This window comes from Sminthopsis crassicaudata, chromosome 5, assembly GCF_048593235.1.
Source record: "Sminthopsis crassicaudata isolate SCR6 chromosome 5, ASM4859323v1, whole genome shotgun sequence".
NCBI classification, from domain to species: domain Eukaryota; kingdom Metazoa; phylum Chordata; class Mammalia; order Dasyuromorphia; family Dasyuridae; genus Sminthopsis; species Sminthopsis crassicaudata.
Window position 1 is genome coordinate 36,303,590 of NC_133621.1, and position 20,774 is coordinate 36,324,363.

General features: G+C 39.0%; 1 protein-coding gene across 1 annotated transcript in view; it reads left to right on the forward strand.

Annotated features, from left to right (window-relative positions):
- LOC141544559 (collagen alpha-6(VI) chain-like) overlaps positions 1–20,774 on the forward strand; it is a 126,418-nt gene that overhangs the window by 86,678 nt on the left and 18,966 nt on the right. The window contains exons 26-33 of the mRNA XM_074270899.1: positions 592–642; positions 2,132–2,167; positions 2,923–2,985; positions 7,367–7,429; positions 9,436–9,471; positions 9,572–9,608; positions 11,565–11,576; positions 17,539–18,032. Of these exons, the coding sequence (XP_074127000.1) occupies positions 592–642; positions 2,132–2,167; positions 2,923–2,985; positions 7,367–7,429; positions 9,436–9,471; positions 9,572–9,608; positions 11,565–11,576; positions 17,539–18,032 (792 nt within the window). The remainder of the gene's footprint in view (positions 1–591; positions 643–2,131; positions 2,168–2,922; positions 2,986–7,366; positions 7,430–9,435; positions 9,472–9,571; positions 9,609–11,564; positions 11,577–17,538; positions 18,033–20,774) is intronic.

Consider the following 20,774-nt stretch of genomic DNA (forward strand, 5'->3'; position numbering starts at 1 on the left):
AAAAATTGCCTCCCTCCACTCCCTTTGTCTCTTTTTTTCTGGGCATCTAAGGTCCTAATATAACCAATAACAATATTAAACCTATAGCAACAATTAATCACCAGGCATTTATTAAAGCAGGCTTTGCTAAGGACTAGAGAGCGAAAGGTAAATGTCAAACCTTAAACCCATCAGAATTAGCAACTTGCTTCAATGACATAACACAAAAGATTAACGATTGTATCCTCCTTGATCCCGGTGCCTTCTCACTGATAATATGTCAGATTGATCCTGTATGTATCTGGTTTGTATGTCATGATTTTCATGACGTCTGCCCCATTGGACCTTGAAGATCTTTGAGATCTGTTTTCCCCCTTTTTTGGGTTCCCCAGTGCTTAGCACGATACCTGCTTTAAAAATGATTCTTGACTGACTTCTGGGGACTACCAAGGAGAGGCAATGGGAAGGAAGATTTTTTTTTACTCGAGATGATCTTTTCCAATATCCCTTAGAAGCCACAGTATAGGTTATCTGCCATTTTGCCCTTGCCAAAGGTTGTCTTCAGTTACAGTGTGGGATGCTTTGAGTAATATTTCTATCTTCTGCTTGCAGGGAGAGGATGGAAGTGCAGGATATGGCAGAAATGGAAGAAAAGGAGAAAAGGTAAACCAGTAGTCGTTTGCTGCTGGAAATCATTCCACTTCTTTCTTAATCCTTTTGGTGTTATTTAAAGCAAGTAAGAGAGAGCTTAAGGAAAAAGTGGGGACTTGGCACATTGATAACGGAGTGGAGAATAATGTAGGTGGGGGGGGAGGAAGAATTTAATGATTTAAGGAGAAGAACGGCAAGCATCATTTGAAATTTAATGCTAAAATCCCTCTTCTTTGGTGTGGTTTGTTGCTATGGCATATTTTACTCCAAATTAAAAACAGAACTCGTTTTTAGGAGTTACTCAGATTTCTGAGCGTAACCTTGGATGCCTTTGGCATCTGGCTTTATCTTATTTTGTTTGCTTTGGCTGTTAGTGAGAGTTCATGGACTCCTCTTAAGGAAATCATATTAAGTAACAACTTCTGGGGTAGCAGTTGGAGACAAGTGTGTTCATTTGGTTTCTTCACAACTTTGCACTCAAAGGATGCCCTCCTCGAGTAAAAGTTCTACTGGGCTTTTATGTATAATAGTGGAGAGAAGACTGACCATGGAGTTGGGGGATCTGAATTCAAATCCTGCCTCTGACATTTAACCTGGGTTTTGTTATCTATAAAATGAAGGAGTAGCTTGCTTGGACTGTATGATTTGTATATGTATTGTGATATTTGTGACAGATATTGGCATATACTACTGACATACATGATGTGGCGTGTGATGTGATCAATGATGTTTGAGAAGACTAAGTATAATGAGGAACTGGGGGCTGAACATGCTTAAAATGAGTGACCAGGATCCCCAGATCTCTCCAGACAGAAAATTGATAAATATTTGAGAATCTGGTCAAAAAACGAACTCCTCTTGCCACCACATGGTTGTAGCAGAGAGACCCTGCACCCCAAGGGGGAGGTCTTTCAGGATATTCTTGATCCTATTTTCTGATCCTTACCCATAAGAGGATGAATTAATAGCTATGGTGAATTCACTTTTCTCTTCAAAAAATTTTAGTTCAGAAGAATAAACAAACAAAATTTTGCCACCTTCATATTGAGGATATGTAGGAATGTAAACATTACAGGCAAATGGCTACAAAGGGTTAAATGTCATCTTGATATATCATATTTTGGTAACACCAGTTTTTTTTTTATTTAGAAATTGCTGCTTAGGGGCAGTTAAGTGGTGCAGGGGCTAAAACACTGGCTCTGGAGTAAAAAGAGCCTGAGTTCAAATCCAGCCTCAGACACTTCCTAGCTTTGTGACCCTGGGCAATCCACTTAACCCCAATTGCCTCCAAAAAAATAAAAATAAGAATAAGAAATTGCTGTTTGTTTATGAAACAAGTTTGTAGAGTGTTGTTTCTGAGTGCCTTATTTACAGTGCTTCCATGACTTGGTCCCAGAGACCAAAGTCAAAATAAATGCTGCCACAAAATGATTAATTAAGTCAAGATAAGCCTATCTGTGTTGTAGGTGAGTATATTAATCTTCTGTACTGCTGATTATAGGGACAAGAAGGATTCCCAGGAGATAGTGGGCCAAAGGTACGTGCAATTTATAATCACTTGAGTTCAGCTGAGAGAATATGTAGTGAGCAGCAAGCCTTCAATTGGAATGTGGGTCAGGAAAGTAAAAAAAAAAAAAAAAAAAAAAAGATGAGTTTTCATTTATTTTTGCTGCTAGTATAGCCCTTACAGGTAAGAATTGATTGGTCAGGAAAATTACATCATTAATTAGATTATTCTATAAACACATACCCATAAAGAAAGAGAATTTGTATTACTCTTATGCCCAGATGTAGAAATTCTGGTTTATTCCACATGCTTCTTTTCTTGGTTTAAAAATAAGTCTATTATTTTGAGGAATCCTGAAGAATTTGAAATTCTTCAAAAGCCCTTATGCCCCTGATGTATGGACTCTTTAGACTTTGATAGCAGCTGGTTCCTTTCAAAGATTAGCTTTATAGTCTTCAAAATTAAGCCTTTGGTCTTTTGTAACTTGAAACATGCAAAATATTCCTGGAATACTGCAATCAGCCAAAATAAGTGCTTTGTTTTCCGATGAAGTGAAATGATTGTGACGATCAGCCTTATGAGTACAGAGTATGTCCACTCCCAGATATTTCTGCATTCACAGGGGGCTCCCAAAAGATAGGTTTTCCAGGCATTGTGGTAAGAGGTGAAGTGAAGCTAGGATTCAGGATCCTATCCATTTCCCCTCAAATTAAGGTTCATTTTTTAGGTTTTTAAGCCTTCTCTTTGATGTAATGATCATTTTAATAGTTTGCTTCTTATTTTAGGGGGAAGTTGGTGATCCTGGAAGGCCAGGAGAAATTGGACCAAAGGGATATAAAGGAAGAACGGTAAATTCTCTTTTCTGATTGTTTCCATCTTTTTTCCATCTCAACTTCTTTGGAAGATGGTTGCTAGTAGATTTTACAGATACCTCCAACTGTCATTTTTTTTCTCAAGAATTTATAGAATTTACATGTGAATCAATGAAAAAGCTTCCAGGAAGCAAATCTCTCTCTTATTTATGTTAACCTGCCTAGTAGGAGAGAAAAGGGAATGAATTACACAAGGTTAAAGACTATGTTAAATTATTAATAACATTAAATAATATTGAATAAATATTAATATTAAATATCTAAAACTAATTTATTCTTGCTATTAGGGAATAATTTAAGGTCCTGGAATTGGACAGGGATGGGACCTAAACCTGTGACTTTGATGCTGTAGGGTTAGGTAGGATGCTTCCTCTACCAACCGACTGGTACCTCCTCTGCAATTTATTATCTTGAGAATTACATTACAGCATGTGGGTGAGATTAAGTGATTTGTCCAGGGTCACACATTCACTCTAGGTCCAGGGCAGAATTTGAATTTGGGTTTTCTCACTGTAAGATATGACATGCGATAGATGCTTGCTACCTGAAAGAGTTTTAGCACATTTATGATGAGTTAATCGTCTCCTTTCTGAATTGCACAGGAGAGCTCTTCACCCCTTAGCTTGAATTCACTGCTGAGGCTCTACCAAAATTATCTTCCATAGCAGCAATTCTGTAAGGACATTTCTGTTAAAGAGCTGAAGGGGAAATGGGTTTGTGACCATTGCCACAGAAAGCTCTTCTGAATTATGTCTCAAATAAATCCTTATTTGTGCCTTAACAGAACTCAGTGCCTTATCTATTCAAATGGAAAGTGGATGGTATTCATGTCATTGCATGGGCAACTTTGGTTCTCCTAGATCCTCATTGGTGGAGACCTCTTGCATGCTGGTGAATTTCTGGCTTCAGGTTGTGTATTAATGACCATTATGGATTGACCACAATTAATGGAGCAGGTTAAAAAAGACATTCCAGTGTTAACTTTTGTTCAGAACAATTTTTGTCTTTTCTTTTCATGGCAATGAAGCTTTGTGGAAATGATTAGTCAAACTGGGTCAATTGACCCTCTGAGTATTACCACTAAGTAAGTAGATGCAATTCTTGGCCAAATTCTTCAGGATTTTCTACATGATTGAGATCAGGTTTCGGGGGAGTTTTTTATTCTGTATTGGAGACATGTGCATGAGTCACCTTCAATAAGCACTGCCTACCAGCAATAATTCTTTTCTCTTTTAAAAAAACTTTTTGGACAGCTCTCCATTGATAAAGTGTTCACATGAAAACAGGAAAAGCTCTAAGATGCAAGAACCAATTAAGAAAGATGTTCAAATCTTCACAGATGTCATTCACAGTGATCCACCATGGGATTACTTCCCTGGATTTCTTAATGAAGGAGTTTTGCCTTCAAAAATGAAATATGTGATAAAAACCAGATGCCTTTGCTAAATGTCTCATTAGTTGATTTAGGAACATAGTTAGCTTATTTCTTTTATCCAAAATAAGTTGGAGAAAGTGAGCAAGTGGGAGAACAATAGAACTTTTAAGTTCTGGAGGTTTAGTTTTCATTTTGGAAGCATTTATCTTTCCATGTCATCTTCTCATTCCTCCTGCTAGGCTCTACTCTTACTTTCCAAGGAAGTAATTTATAAGTTGTTCTTCAGGCGCTGAGAATACAAGCTCTCCAGTGGGAAGACCGTTAGTTCCCAGTAGAAGATTCTGGGGAAGCCATGTCTGAGAAATCCTTTTATTCTCTTGTGGCTACCAAAGTGAGCTCTTGTATCTTTCTCTTCCATTCTTAACTTTCTTTGTTTCTTTCTGAGAGAGGGAGGAAGAAAGGGAACGAGGAAAAGAGGCAGAAAAAGAGGTGTAATCTTGACCATGTAGTAATTAAATGTAACAATGTAATATGGCTGCTTCCTTTCCTTCAGTGTTCCATAAGTGTGAAAAGATAATTCATATAGGACTGTAATCCCAATAATGTCCCATGCTTTTCTTTAAAAAAAAAAAAAAAAAAAAAAAAAAAGGAAAGTTTACAAATTTAAAGATTATGGCTATATTTGATCATAGGAATATGGGTTTTGAGCTCCATGAAGCTCTTGGAGCTATGTAGGAAGATATCAAGCCTATTCCTCCCCCCCTCCATTTATTTGATATTTTATTTTTCCCAATTGCATGTAAAACAATTTTTAACATTTGTTTGTTTGTTTTTTTGAGTTCCAGATTTTGTTTTTTCCTCCCTCTTTGTCCCCACTGAGAAGGCAAACGTGAAGTTATACAAAACATTGCATAAAAATCGTGTTGCAAAAGAAAACATAAATCTGCCCCCTCCTCTAAAAAAGCCCTTAAGAAAAATAGTTTGAAAAGTACATTTCACTCTGTATTCAGACACAATCAGTTATTTCTCTGGGTATGAATAGTATTTTTCATCCTAAGTCCTGCAGATCTTTAATCTTGAATCACTGTATTGATGAAAATAGCAAAGTTATTCACAGCTGATCATCCCACAACATTACTATTACTTAGTACACAGTACATTTCACTTTGTTCATGAAGGACTCATCATTTTCCTTAGAACACTATTATTCCACCATAATCGCAGACCACAATTTATTAAGCCATTCCTCAATGTATGGGGATCCCCTCAATTTTCAATTCTTTGCCCTGAAAAAAGAGGTGCTATAAATATTTTTGTTCATATAAGCTTTATTTCCCTTTTTAAAAAAGTCTCTTTGGGGATACATGCCTAATAGTTATGTTAGGTCAAAAGATATAGATAATTTTATAGCCCTTTGGGCATAATTCCAAATTGCTCTACAGAATGACTGAATCAGTTCACAGTTCTACCCACAATCCATTAATGTCTCATTTTCTCTATATCTCCTTCAACATTGTCATTTTCCCCCCTCTGTCCCATTAGCCAATCTAATAGGTATGAAATAATACCTCAGAATTGTTTTAATTTTTATTTCTCCAATGAATAGTGAATTAGAGCTTTTTTCCATATAAGCCTACAGTTTTAAGAGAAATCCAATATTTTTCTTCATCCTTCATCAAGAAACTTTTCAAATCATTTGCACCTTAGTCATCTGATTAGAATTTAACTGGCTAGCAATTATCTCAAAGTTTTATTTTAAATCCCATTATTCTTGAAATCAAGATGGAGAACACATGTGGAATGTATGGCTCCTGTTGTGTAAGTGGTACAGTGGATGCATGAAATCAGGTTCAGATTCTGCTTTAGATACTTCCTTAGCTGTGTCATCCTGAGCAAGTCACTTAAACTCTCGTGGCCTCGGTTTCTCTAGCTGTAAAACAGGGTTGATAATAGCACTTGCCTCCCCAAGTAGTTGTGAGGATCAAATTAGGTAACATATGAAAGTATTTGACAAAACTTAAAGCATTATACAAATGTATGTTACTATTACTATTGTTGTAGCATTTATTTATTTATTATTATCTATCTCACAGAGCCATGAAGTAGCATGTGTAAAATGCTTTGCAAATCTCAAATTGCTATGCAAGCGCTGTCAGGATCATTATTTTGTTTTGGTCATAGCTCTGGTTGAGATAATGACATTCTGCCGCTCTAATTTTTTTCTCTCAACTTTACATTTTCTATAACATCATTTAGCATGAATGGTAGTGAAGCCCATGATGAATACTACCCCTTCTTCATCCTAAATAGCTCTTTTATTTCTGGAGCAGGGTGTAAAACAGATTTCCTTATTTTTAATCTATCCCTCATCTTTTCCAGTACATGGATTTTTAACATAGACTCTCAGGATATAAATGTGAGCAGGTTTTATTGGGAAAATTGAAATTATAAAAAGCAAAACCAAAAAACTTTCAAATTCCTTCATCCATGGGTTAAAATCTGTAGTTAAGAGGAGAATAGCCCAGGATAGAGAGAGGGGGGGCCTTCTTCAGAGCCAGGAAGGCCTAGCTTCAAGTCTTGTCTCTGATGATGGATGAGTCATCAAATGCCAGAGCCCCGGCCAATTCTCAGAGACCAGAAGATGTAGAGAAGTTATTGATCTGCACTGGTAGGACAGAAGCTGTTTCCTTACCAGTGAGCTCATGAGTCCAGTCCAAAATCTGCCCCACCCCCTCAACCAAGAACATTTTCACTCCTATTTTCTGACTTGATTCTTAGAAAGATCTTGCACAGTAAGGAGAATGGGTATGTTTACTCTCACATTCTTAAGAAGATAAAACCAATTAATAGAGAAGCCAGAAATGTAAGTCTCTCTCTCTTAATTCCACGTTCTTCCCACCACATCACATTATGCTGTAACTGAATGCAAAGGGAAGGAAGGATGACTTTGATCCTGTTCTTTGTTTCACTTGATGCTTTTAGGGCCCTTCAGGACCACTGGGGGAACCAGGATCTCCTGGAGCCCAAGGACCTTCAGGACAGAAGGTAAGGTGACATTGACAGGTAACTTACATTACATAATTGTTTTTTACCAGTGAAAAACTAATAGTACAAACTCCTCATTGTTCCCTTTGTAAATTAACCCAATCTTGTTCTTCTGGTCTCTGTCTCTTGCTGGCTGGCCATGATGGTACTCCCAAATTCCCCCATCCTGGTGTGACAGAATAAAGTGAGCTTTTCCTTTTCCCTTTGCTATCTTACTCCCTTTGAAAGCTGATGGTGATCAGTTTGGGGAAGGGGATCAAAACTAAGTGATTGAAAACTTTCTTTTTATCTTATATTTATTTTTTCATAAATATCTACTCTATTCTCATCAGTCTTCCACCAGAATCATAGATGCTCAACTAATACCTGTTCAATTACTGGGTGAATAACAAATGAGATTTAACTATTTGAGGAATTTATTATGTTTTCCCCTCCAGGATTTGGGTGACAATCCATTGTATTTTGTCTGTGGCTGTTTTCATTCATGTGACCCAGTCAAACTAATGATGGAAGGCTTGAAGAAAGCAAGTCAGAATGACTTTCCTTTTTTTTCTCTTCCCCTAAGCCCGACATAGATGCTCATTTCTGTCAACCACTTTGAATTACCTTTCCAGATGCTTAAGTTTTGAATCTGATTTTTTAGTTAAGTTAATCACTGCCATCATTATCTCATCATCATCATCATCATCAGTCAGATGATGGCAAGGGATAAAGGCCCAGTTGCAGATGCAGCTGCTGCTCATTTGCTTAGAAACAGGTGCAAAAATTATGGGCTCATCCTTCTCCAGCCCCTGAGTCAGGACTTGTGACCTGGCGACTTGCCTGTGGCTCCCCTTAGGAGCACGATTCAGTCTCTCTTCTTGTCCCACGCCTGGATTAGCCAGTGAACGCACTAGGCAAAGAACACAGTGGACCCACTCAGAATCCATCTTCCGACTCTTCTGCACGCCAAAGAGTGATACATACATCCCAAGTAGTACATTGGCAGCTGATATTAGAGTTAAGGAAAAGATAGCTTAGTTTTTCAAGTTTTTACATTTTAGAATTAAATTTAGAGATGAGATGGACTTTCCCGGAACATCCAGAACAACTCCTTCATTTTGCAAATGAGTAAACTGAGGCCCAGAAATATTAAATCAATAGGAAGTAAGATTTGAAACCAGCTCCTCTGGCTCCAAAACTGAAGTCATAAGCTATGAGGAAATCCAACCAAAGTCCTAGGGTCCAAGTAAAGCTTTGTTTCTTTTCCCAGGATCAGGAACATGCACAAATTTGGGGTCTTGAGAATTGTATGGGACCTTGTGCTTGTGTAGACACTTCCCCTCTGCTGTCCCTAAGAAGCTTCTTTTTAAAGAACTTCAGGGACAGGGAATCTACCAGCCCTTTTTTGGATGTGTCTAAGTGTTAAGGAGTTTTTTCTCATAGTTGAAATTATGCTTCTCTCTAACTTCCTCTGTTTGCTCCTAAAACCTTGCTTTTCTCTGCTGCCTGTCAGAAAATAGAATAAGCATATATAACAACCAACTGAAATTATCCTCAATCAATGTCTAGTCTAGTTCAACTCAGGTCTCCACAAAACCCTGAATACTGGTTAACAGGCAAACTGTCATTGTTCTCATTAAGAGTTCTCCAGACCTGTCCCCACAGGCTCTCCTTTCCTAGGTCTTTCAATAAATCTTCAGATGGCATCAGTGAATCAAATAATAATGAGAGTTCTCCATTTCTAGCCGCAACATTGAGCTATGGATATTGCCCAAAGATCAAGTTAGGATGGCAGTATTTTTAATGCAAAGCAATGTGGTACAGTATTATCTATTTAAGGGGAGGAGTTATTGTAAGGCTCTTAGATTTGAAAAGAAGTTTACTATCCACAAAACTAAAAAGAATGAAGCCCTTAGGTCAGATGAACCATCTAAAATTTTATGATTCTGTGATTTAAAAAAAAAGATTAGAACTTTCTTGTTGTTAACATTGCATTTTATTTACTGAAATATTTATTTCCCTAGGGCCCAAAAGGAACAAAGGGTTGGACTTCATTTTCGGTATGTACTTCCAGAATCCAGTGAAATCCTTTGAGAATCACAAAGTTCTGCCCATTGTGGTCTATTGGTTAATTCTTTCTCTTCTGTTTTTGAAATGTAGACCTGTGATGTCATTGAGTTTGTACGGGACCATAGCCGTGAGTACCCCATTTTAAATGATCTACCAGATTGCTAGTATTTATAGAAAGGATCTAGCAAATTCTGCATCTACCCCACCAGCTAGTTTAATTCTAATTGAGAAGGTGTTGTTAGGCTAGCCTGGAGCTGGGGAGCAACTGTTGCTGGGCAGGCAATTTGTCAACTATGATGACTTTGGGGTACCAAGTATCATGGTGTCTTCTATCCCAAGAACCATAAGGCAAAAGCTCAGAATCTTTCCAGTAACTCTCAAAACTACAATTAAGTCAATCACTGGCAAAGAATATTCACAATTAAAAAATAAAAAAGCTGACCCATGATTGATGATGACAGGCTAAAAGGTGAATGAACTGAAAATGCAGTCAAATGAATACCTTGGTTCTTTGCAAAGTGATCTGTTTATATTCATTAGAAATTGGTTTATAGAAAATTTCAGCCTTCTTCCAGTTATCATATTTAGGCCAGCTGTTTTCTTCACCTTCTCCCAAGGTCTGAAAACAATAACAGCATTTTAACTGGAAGATTAAAGGAAAAAAATGTCATTTTGAATATTGTATTCTTTCCCTCCTTCCCCTTCAAAATATGTGCCTATGTAATGTCGAGGGGCTTTGAGAGAAATGGATCCTCAAGAGTTGAATGTTTATACACTTTATCTGACAGTACAGAGCATCACTCTGAATAAACAACCCAATCTAATGAAAAAGATGGACTTTCTCTTAAGTTCTCTTAGGAAAAGAGAAATAAACAAAGTAAAGTTCATTTCGACAGATTGAACTGGTCTCAAGACACAAACCTTTAAAGCTCTGAATGCAAAATGGATCTTGGATTCTCACTCCCACAGTATGATGTAGCATATTTTCTCTGTGAAGAGTGTGTGGTGGCTCCGATAAAGTGATATCTCTTTTCTAAACTATGGGAAGACCAGTGAAAATCTAGGAATTGAAGAGGTGGAAGATACTTTTGCTCTTCAATTCAACTGTATAAGCATTTTCTGAGTACCCTGTCTGTGCCAGATGCTGGGTATAAAGAATAAAAAGACAAGAATTAAGTGAAACTATTCCTGCCTTCAAGAAGCTTGCATTCTTCTGAGAGAAATCAATCTGCACATAAATACATAATGTATACATATATTTTATTATATTTTCATAAAATTAGATGATCTTGAGTAAATACAAAATGATTCCAAACTGGTAGGAGGAAGGGAACATTAACAACTGAGAAAGGACTTTTTTTAGGAAGTTAACACTTGAGAGGGCTGATTTAATTGAATTAACAGGCAGTTAGATGGTACAATGGGTAGAATGTTGAGGCTGGAATCGGGAATTCCTGACTTTAAATGTGACCTCAGACTTTAGATGTACAACTTTAGGCAAGTCAATTAATCTTTGTCTGTCTCTGGTTCTTCATTTGCCAAATAGGAACAATGATTGGTCTTGCCTCTCAGGTTGTCTTGAGGATAAAATAAGGTTTCCAAAAGGCTTTACAAACATTATCTTAAGGTGCAGTATACTTGCTTTCTACCGATTGAGTATTGCTATTATTATTATTGGTTGCAAATAAGTGGGGCATCTGGAAGAATTCATGAGACCATTTTGTTCTCCAGATTAGCACCCATTCGGATACATTTCTTTCACCCTCTCCACATATGAAGGCCCTTTGCAGGTCCAGACTAGCTTGTCTCTTACTTAACTCTCCCATACAAGCCCTTGACTTTCTTTGTTGTCTTCCTTGGAATACTTCCTTGGAATACTTGGAATACAGTTAGCAGAATACCAGGTTCAATCTGCTAATTTTCCAAACCTGGGTGCCAAGAAATGATCCATCTGCCAAAATTGTAGGATTTGCCTGAAAAAATTCACAGGATCAAATCTCAGCTGCTATAACTTTGTTATATAGTTTAATCTTTTATTCTTTTCCAAAATAATAATGTGTCACTTTTTGCTTTTCTTCTCCAGCTTGCTGGAAGGGTGAGTACTCTATTATTATTCATTGCAATTAGCAGAAGAAATTTAAATGTTGTCACATATCTGGAAGATGCTTTAGGATGGCTGGCTGACGTTACATTCATTTCCAAGAGCAATGATGTGTAACCGTACCTGAGCCAGCACTGCTACAGAGATGAGATACACTTACCCAGAATACACGCCACTGTGGTTGTGGAACTTGGGTTTCTGGGATAGTTCTCTGAAGACTTCTGGGATACAGGGTTGGAAAAGAAGCAAGCCAGGTCTGAAGCTTAGAGTTCAATCTTCTATTTTGCCATTTTCAAAGTCAAATGCTTAGCCAAACTTCTAGATTTGTAGTTCTTTAGTCCTCCCTGTGGCCCTGTTGTATCTAAGGGGCATTGGGTGGGGGGAGAGGTCATCTCACCAGATCTGGTTCATTCAACACAATCCTTGCTGCCAAAATCTTTCTCGACTCCATGGCAACTGTATTGTTAAACACAGCAGTAGCCATAAGCCATAACTGTCAGGGTCTGTGCAGAGGTGGTCAGAGAATTACAAATCCAAAGCCCAGCTGAGTGCCCAACTCTTCATGATACCAAGAGAAACTCTGAACTCCTTACTCTGCTTTCTCCCAGAAGCCTCCACAAAAGCAATTCCATAACATCAGTGGTGTACATTCTGGGAAGCACCTCTCATCTCTATTCTAATGCTGAACAAGCTTCGGCCAGCAGCAAGATATTGCTGCTCAGTCAAGCTTTCAGTCTGCCACAGTTCAAAATAAGAATAAGATTGTTTTGGGCCCAGAGAAATAGATTGGTTATATCCTCATTTTCCAACTCTCGCCCGGTTTCCTCAACTATAAAATGAATTGGAGAAGGAAATAGCAAACTGCTCCAGCATCTCTGCCAAAAAAACACCAAAGGTGTCATGAAACACTGGACACAACTGAAATGATTGAGCAACAATCCACAAATGATGTTGCTCCGAGGTTTTTGCACCGTTATAGTTTTTATATCAGTAAGGGACTGTAGAAGCAATCCGGTCAGAACCCCTCATCTTCTGGATGAAAAGAATGGAGCTTAGAGAAGAGAAATAACTTTCCTAAGATCATTTATCTTCCTAGTAAATGGCCCCTTTAATTATAGGGCTAATGCTCACTCATTAGGAGCAAATTATCAGCCCAAACAAAGCAGATAATTTAAAAGCCACATCCTAGTATGGTCAAGTCTCCTCTCTGGCCTGGCCTTGAATTATAGAATTCATTAAGTCAATCACTTTTTATTAAACATCTACTCTATGTCCAACCACTGTGCTAGAAGCTGGGGATTTACGTGTAAGGAATGACACAACCCTCAGGTAGTTTGGGAAGGAAAGTCCTACCTGTTGGGGGAGAGGAATCCAGGAAATCAGAGAGTCTTCTCCCAGCAGCCGCACCTCAGCTGCTTCCAAATGCAGAGAGGAACTCTAAGAGGAAGCACTTTCCAAAATAGGGGATGGCCAGAACAAAGATGCAGAGAGAAAAAAAAAATGAAGATTCATGTATGTGAAACATACAAGGCCAGTTTGTGGAGTGCTGGACCAGAAATAAGCTTTGTTAGGTCAGAAAGATGAGATATTAAGACCAGGTCGCAAAGGACTTTAAAAGCTAAACAGGGACAGTTTTATTTTATACTGAAGGCTATAGGGAGGGACCCACTGGAGCTGCTCAAATAGATGAATTACAGTGAGATGTCAGCTTCAGAAAAATGACTTTGGAAGCAATGTTTAGTGTAGAGTGGAGTGGTGAGACACTTGGGCTAACTAGGAAGATGTTTCAATAATCCTGTTGGTGGGTGATGGTCAAGAGGGGGAAAGAGATGCTGCTCATGTAGAAACATCAAGATTTGGCAACTGATTGGATATGTGGGGTGAGGGATGAGTGAAGAACCACAGTCACGTTTAGATTGTGAACCTGAGACAATGGAAGCATGGTGGTACCTTCACAGTTACAGGAAGTAAGGAAAATGAAACGTTTTAAGGGGAAAGATAGAGTTCAGTGTTGGATGAATTAAATTTAAGATATCTAGTTTGAAATGTCCATTGGAAGTAGAAAACAGTTATGTGGATCGGGTACTTGGGGAAGAGACACTAATATAGATCTTGGAATCATTTACATTAAAGTGATAGTTAAACCCATGGGATCAACTGGTTTCCCAAGAGACAATGTAAAGGAAAAAGTGCCCTCAGGAGATGTAATATGAATGATAAGCCAGCAATACTAATTGAGAAGAAGAGGTTGGATAGGGAAAAAGAGAAGTAGGAGAGAGGAGTGTCACAGAAACTCAAAAAATAGATGGAAAGGTGATCAACAGTGTAGAGGTCAAGAAGGATGAGGATCGGGGCAGCTAACTGGTGCAGTGGATAGAGCACCAGCCCTGAGGCAGGAAGACCTTATCTCAGACACTTAATACTTCCTAGCTGTGTGATCCTGGACTTAACCCCAATTGCCTCAGCAAAAAATTAAAATAAATAAATAAATAAAAGGATGAGGATTAGGAAAAGATAGATTAATGAAGAAATCATTGGCAAATTTGGAGAGCTAAATTTCAGCTGAGTGATGAGGTCAGAAGTCAGATTGTACTAAGGAGTAAGTGGAAAGAGGAAGATGATCGAGGGATGGTAGCACTTGTTTCTAGAAATCTAGTTTAGAAATCAGGAGAGAAAGAGAGGATGATAACTTGAGTAGGTAGGAGGATCTAGTAAGGATTTTTTAAGGGAGATTTTTGCTATATTTGAAGCCGGGAAATCAATTGATAGAGATGTTAAGGAGTATAAAAGTCGACCTCTTGAGAGGATGATTGAGGATGCGATCCACTGAACAAGATAGGGTTGAGTACACATGTTGAAGAGGCAGCTAGATGGCTCAGTGGATAAAGAGCTGGGCCTGGAGTGAGAACCAAGTTCAGATCTGTCTTCAGACAATTCCGAGCTGTGTAATCTTGGGCAAGTCATGTGTCCTTAATTTGGCTGTGAGGAGGGAAATGGCAAACCACTCCAAAATCCTTGCCAAGAAACCCCACGGACACTATTGGTGTAATATGAGATCATGAAGAGTTGCACATGAATGAACAACCCAAGGCTGGGTCTTGTCAAAGAAGGATAACCTCAGGGTCAGAGATGGGGAGAAAGAAAGAGGGAGGAAGAGATGATGTCAGGGAGTTTTGAGAAGAGTGGGAGAAAAGAAAGTTCATACTAAATAGTCCCACATGTTCCCAAAAAAGGCAAGATAAAGGGAAACAGCTGAAAGATAAGGGGAAGCAGAGGAGGGGGGACCTGAGGAGGGAAGAGAAGGTTTTGAATAGAACTTGTGGGAAATATGGAGAATCAATTGGGGAGAAATAAAAGGACTGCCTCAATACACTGAAGGTTCATCTGAGTTTGGAAAACATCCATTTTCATCCAGTCTGCACCATCTCAGAATTTCATGCAGACATTTATTAATTAGCAGTGGATGATGGGAGGCACCTGGGCTGAGATTTGCCATAGAAAAAGGGTGGTGATGGAATAAGGGAACCAGACTTTCAATGTGAGCAGAGGACAATGAATTGAAAGTGCTGTTCGGTTGAGGTGGAAGAGGATGAAGTCTGAAAGGGGTGCTTAACCTAAGAAAATAGTAGGGGATGAAGGGAATGGAGAGTTGATGAGGGAAAAAAACAAACAGGTATAGGACAGGTGAAGGTCAGAGAGAGATGGAAGGACAGGAAGTGGTGGTCAGAGGAATGTCAGAGGTCCTAATTAGTGAAGTGCTACATTTGTGGATAGTAGCAGGATTTAGTGGGTGATCATCCTCTCTGTGGCTGCAGGTGGAGATTGTGGGATTTAAAGATGCTGGGTAAATGGGAACTTGAAGGAGAATCAACACGAATTCCAAAGTCCCCTGCTATAGAGACAGGAATTGGAGAGGAAAGGAAGATGCTATGCTGGGTGCTGAGCTCTGAGAAAGGAGGCTTAGAATTGTGAATCTCTTTGGAAACTACAGGGGTCACGATTTTGATTGAATAGAAAATTGTATTTTAATTAAATTCAAAAGAGGAATAAAAACTGAGTGAAGCTGGTAAAGGGAGAACCTGAAGGTGATATTACTCTGACTCCTTCCAGGATTGGCATGAGGGAGGCTGGGAACAAGAGATGATACAGCTAGAGAGGTAGGAGCATGAAGGGGTAGCCAGGTCTCTGTGAGGGCTAATGGATGAACCCAGAATCTTACTTTCTCTGATTCTCCCTCTAGGGATAAAAGATCACAACCTGTTCCTGCCTCTTGTCCCACATGACTGATCCATGGCCCCCGTTATTCTTCGGAGAGAGGACCCATCCAAAGTGCTGGCTGCGTTCCTCTAGCTCTCTAGCTTTTCTGAGTATCCATGCGGGCCATCAGCTTTCCATTGGTTACCCCTTGCTGTTCTTTATTTTGCCCAAAAAGTTAAATGATCTGAAACTGCAGTTTAATTAATTGAGGTTTCAGAGCTGGTGGTTGTGCAATATCATGTCATTGTATCACATCGCTGAAAGTAAAATAGGATGATTCCATCAATTTTTAAAATTATTTAAAAGCTTTATGGATTTTTAAAAGAATTGTTTAATTTATATGTCAATGTACCAATGACCCATGATTTGGTCAATGCATGTACCCTTCTATGACGCATATCACAGCCCCTCTCCACCCCTTCTAGCTGCTTTCATGAATTTGGGGACTAAAACAGGGTTCAGCTACTATGGACAACTAGTGATCTGGTGGTGACCTCTTCTCAGTGTGACAGATCCTCAAGTAAAGGACATCCAGAATAGTTTACATTTGATGCCCCTCTGACTCAACAGCCTATGCCAGAGGTTATTCTCCATTATCAGGATATTCTCTAAGAAAGCAGTGTTTGGGGCAGCTGGGCAGTGCAGTGGATAGAGCACTAGCACTGAAATCAGGAGGACCCGAGTTCAAATTTGGCTTCAGATTCAATACACTTCTTAGCTGTGGGACTCTGGGCAAGTCACTTAACCCCAACTGTCTCAGAAAAAAAAAACAAGAAGAAGAAGAAGAAGGCAGTGGTGGTCACCCTTCAATCATCATCAGAGGAGACCTTTGTGAGGTCTTAATTTTGTATGCCCTTTTCCTTCCATTTTAGAATAGCAAAGTTGGGCTGACACTAATATCAACACAAAGCTAGTTGACCTAACCATTCTTTGTGACCTCAGTTTCCTCCTCTGCAAAAAAAAAAAAAAAAAAAAAAAAAGATGAGAGGATCTCTAATATTTTTTTCTGAATCCCCTAATTGCTTCTTCCCTTCTCTTCCCAGACTCTAATAATAATCTATATCATAATCCTTAAAGGTTTCCGATTATATACACATTACCTCATTGTGTCTCTTCCTGTGGAGATTCTATAGTAATTATCACTCCCATTTTACAGATGAAGAAACTGAGACTCAGGCAATGAAATAACTTGCTCATAGTCTTATAGCAGGCAAAATGCAAGTGTCAAAGATGAAATTTAAACCAGTGATTTCCTCATTCCATATCTAGAAGTTTATCCAATACATTTAGTCCCTCACCCAACTCCAGGGCATTAAAACATAAAGCCCTTTTTCCTCTGTAAGCTTTAATTTTGTTTGTTCTTTATCTGTAATGCACTACTTATCTCCCAGGGTCCCAGTAACAAAATTTTATATGCCTTAAAGCAAAAAAGAACAGTATGAGAAAAGAAAAGATCACTGGATTTTTGAGCTATGGGACATGAGTTCAAATGTGAACTATTTTTTACTTCCTATATTCCTTTGGGTAGGATATTTCCCTCCTCCCCACCTTTATTTTCATCGAGTCTGCAAGGAAAGGTTGAATAAATGACTTCTAAGGTCTGTTCTGACTCTCAGTTCTAAGAGTCACGTTCTGTGGTTCTCACAACAATGGAATGGCTCACACAAGTTACCGACACATGTTTCCTCTTTTCTTTTAGGAAAGCCAGAGTGTCCCGTTCATCCCACTGAGTTGGTGTTTGCTTTGGACCTGTCCCGAGACGTGTCGGAGGAGGAGTTCGATCGAATGAAGGAGATGACTATGGCAATCGTGAATGACCTCAGGATCAGGGAAGGGAACTGCCCTGTGGGGGCTCGGGTGGCGGTGGTCTCCTATAACTCCAAGACCCGGCACCTCCTCCGGCTATCCGACTCCCGGAACAAGAGCCAGCTGCTCCAGGAGATCAAAGCTCTCCGTTTTGAGCCTTCCTCAGGGGAGAGGGAGATTGGCAAGACCATGAGGTTCGTGGCTCGGAACGTCTTCAAGAGAACCCTTCCCGGTGTCAACACGAGGAGAATCACCACGGTTTTCAGTGCCGACAGATCCGTGGATGCGTCCTCCATCATCACGGCCACCATGGAATTCAACGCTCTCGATGTCATTCCCATCGTGATCGCTTTTAACAATGTGCCCGCTGTCAAGCGTGCTTTCACGGTGAGGGGTCCTTCATTTCTCTATTTTTTTCCTGAGGCAATTGGGGTTAAGTGACTTGCCCAGAGTCACACAGCCAGGATCTGAGAACAATTTGAACTCCAGTCCTCTGGCTTCAGGACTGGTGCTTATCCACTGCACCATCTGGCTGCCCTGGACCTTCATTTCTTTAGCACTGTCCTGGATGCAGTGAGAAACCTGCCTCCAAAAACAGTGTTCTGTTCTTGATTAGCACCATGAGTCCCTAAGAAAGCATAGGTCTGCCGACAGGCTTCCTTAGGAACAATAGATATAACACCGTTAGAAAGTCTTTTCCTTGAGAAGTAACATGGCAGAGGGGTTAGAGAGCTGTTCTCTGAGTCAGAAAGACCTGGACTTAAATAGACAAGTCATGAGGCATTCCCACTAAAAAGGTGCTTTCTTTAGTTCCTAGGTAGCTTAGGCACATCATTCCCTGGTTGTCAAGCCTTGGTTTCTCCCACTTGTAAAATGAGTAAGTCATACGTTGCAGGATTTAGTACTGGAAGAGACCTTTAAGACCATCTAATGTAAACCTTTATTTTCATAGATGAACTTGAAGGCAGTTCCCTGAGGGCAGAAACTGTCTCATTTCTATATTTGTATCCTATAGCACAGTGCCTAATGTTGTGGGTGCTTAATAAGTGCATTTTCTTATATTCTCTCATGCTTCTAAGAGATACACAGAGACTCCATTGCCTGTGTTTCTTACATTGTTTTCTTTAAACTTAGTAATTATTATTTCATTTTCATTTTAACACTGATTATTTATATTTTTATTATAGTATGAATAGCCCACATTTTAAATATGTTTCACAATTTAGCAAGTCTTTTTTTCTTCCAACCATATGTTAGTCAATAAACATTAATTAAGCTCCTACTATGTGCCAGCCTCTGTGCCAAGTATTAGGGATATAAAGAAAGGCAAAGGCAGCCCCTGCCCTCAAGAGATTGTAAATCTAAAAGGGGTTGGGGAGTGGAGGAGGTGCTGTCAATAGTATAAAAAGTATCATCATCCTTTACATGTAAGGAAATAGAGACTTAGGTTAAGTGAATTATTACCTGAAATTATACAGCTGATATAGGCCAGAGCTTAGAGAAATCATGGGGTGCTGGCTAGAAGGACCTTAGAGGTCATCCAGTCTAACCAGCTCATTGGAGGGTGACTTGAACATGGTCACACAGATATAAAATGGTTTTAGCAAAGCCCAGAGTGTAACACAACTAGTAAGTGTTAAAATGGAGATGCCAGTCCAGCTCTTTAGAACCATGTTTGTTGCTCCTTTACCTCCTGTTCTTTGTTGTTATCATTTGTTTGTTTGTTTTTAATTCAGGGAAAAGCAATTTGAGAAATGAACTAGAAAAAAGGAAAGTTTTGAGTTTTGGGTTTTGTTTTTTTTTTCTTCAAAAGTCCTCATGGGATATAAGCTTTTGGCAAAATTAGACTAGTTCTAAGGTCCCTTCCATGCCATTTAGTGAAAAGAGTTCTGGATTTTGAATCAGAAATTCAAATTCTGACTTTGGTACTTCCCATCAGTGTGATCTTACACAAATTTCTTTCCTCATCTGTAAAATGAGCAGGAGGTGGAAGAGAGAGGCTGATTATATTATATCTAACTAAGGTCCCTTCTAGACCCTGAACCTATACAAAGCCAGAATAGTTGAGAGGCATTTTATTTAGCATAAGAAAGCAAGAAATCTCTACACATCTTTCTAACATCCACAACAATTAGAAAGTCAAGGGTCCTTCCATCTCCATAATTCTCCATAAAGATGGTGAAATAGAAATCAGTCATGACCTGAATAGTGTTGAAATGAATTTCAGCATTTAATGACTTGAAATTATTCCATGATGTTGGACCTTGGGTTGTTAGGGAAGTCAAAAATATATTTGAGCATCAGTTGCCAATCTCTCTTGTATCTTAATGTATTGACTAGGTGTCCACATCAGGCCAGGCTAAACACATGAGCTGGGAAAAAAACAAAAAACCCATTGGGGTCAACTGTAAGTGATAAGCCAATGAACTGTCATAAAGTGTGAATCCTTTAAGGGAAGGTGGATTCTCGGCTACCTCTGTATTGCCAGTATGTCTCCACCTCAGTCATAGTCTTAGCTTCTCTTGGCAACAAACCCAGAGAAAAGAAAGTTTCTTGAAGCCAGTACTTAATTTGCTCCTGTAGCAAAGACATTTGGTATTGATTTTAAACTACTGTATTTTTTTCATCAAAAGTATGTGTCTCTCACATGTCGATCTCAAAGTGCTTTTTTTTTAGCATAACAAGTAATTACATTAAGATGGATTTTATTTCTGAATTAGCCTTGAATGAACCCTCTAGAACCTTTCACAACCTGATTTCTGAATGAGCCCTGATTAAACTTGAGAAATCCAAATTAAACATCCCGGTCCATTCCACATCTTCATCGGGATAACTCCCATCTGCTACTCCTGAGGAAGGGGCACAGAGAGAGAGAGAAATTCTCAGTGAGATGTCCCTAAAATAGCTAAGTACTGTTGAGAAAGGAATCAAAGCAGAAGCACTTCTAAAAAGTCTTTCTACTTATAACACGGAGTCATTTGAAAGGAAATTGCTCCAGAGGAGAAGCTCCCACTAAAGTGGGATTTGATTTTTGAAGGCTTGTCATTTTCTTTAGCAAGTTTGGCAAACATATTCAAACTTGAGAATGCTGTTCCAGAGGTTGGGGTCACCTGTAGTGTAGAAAAGAAA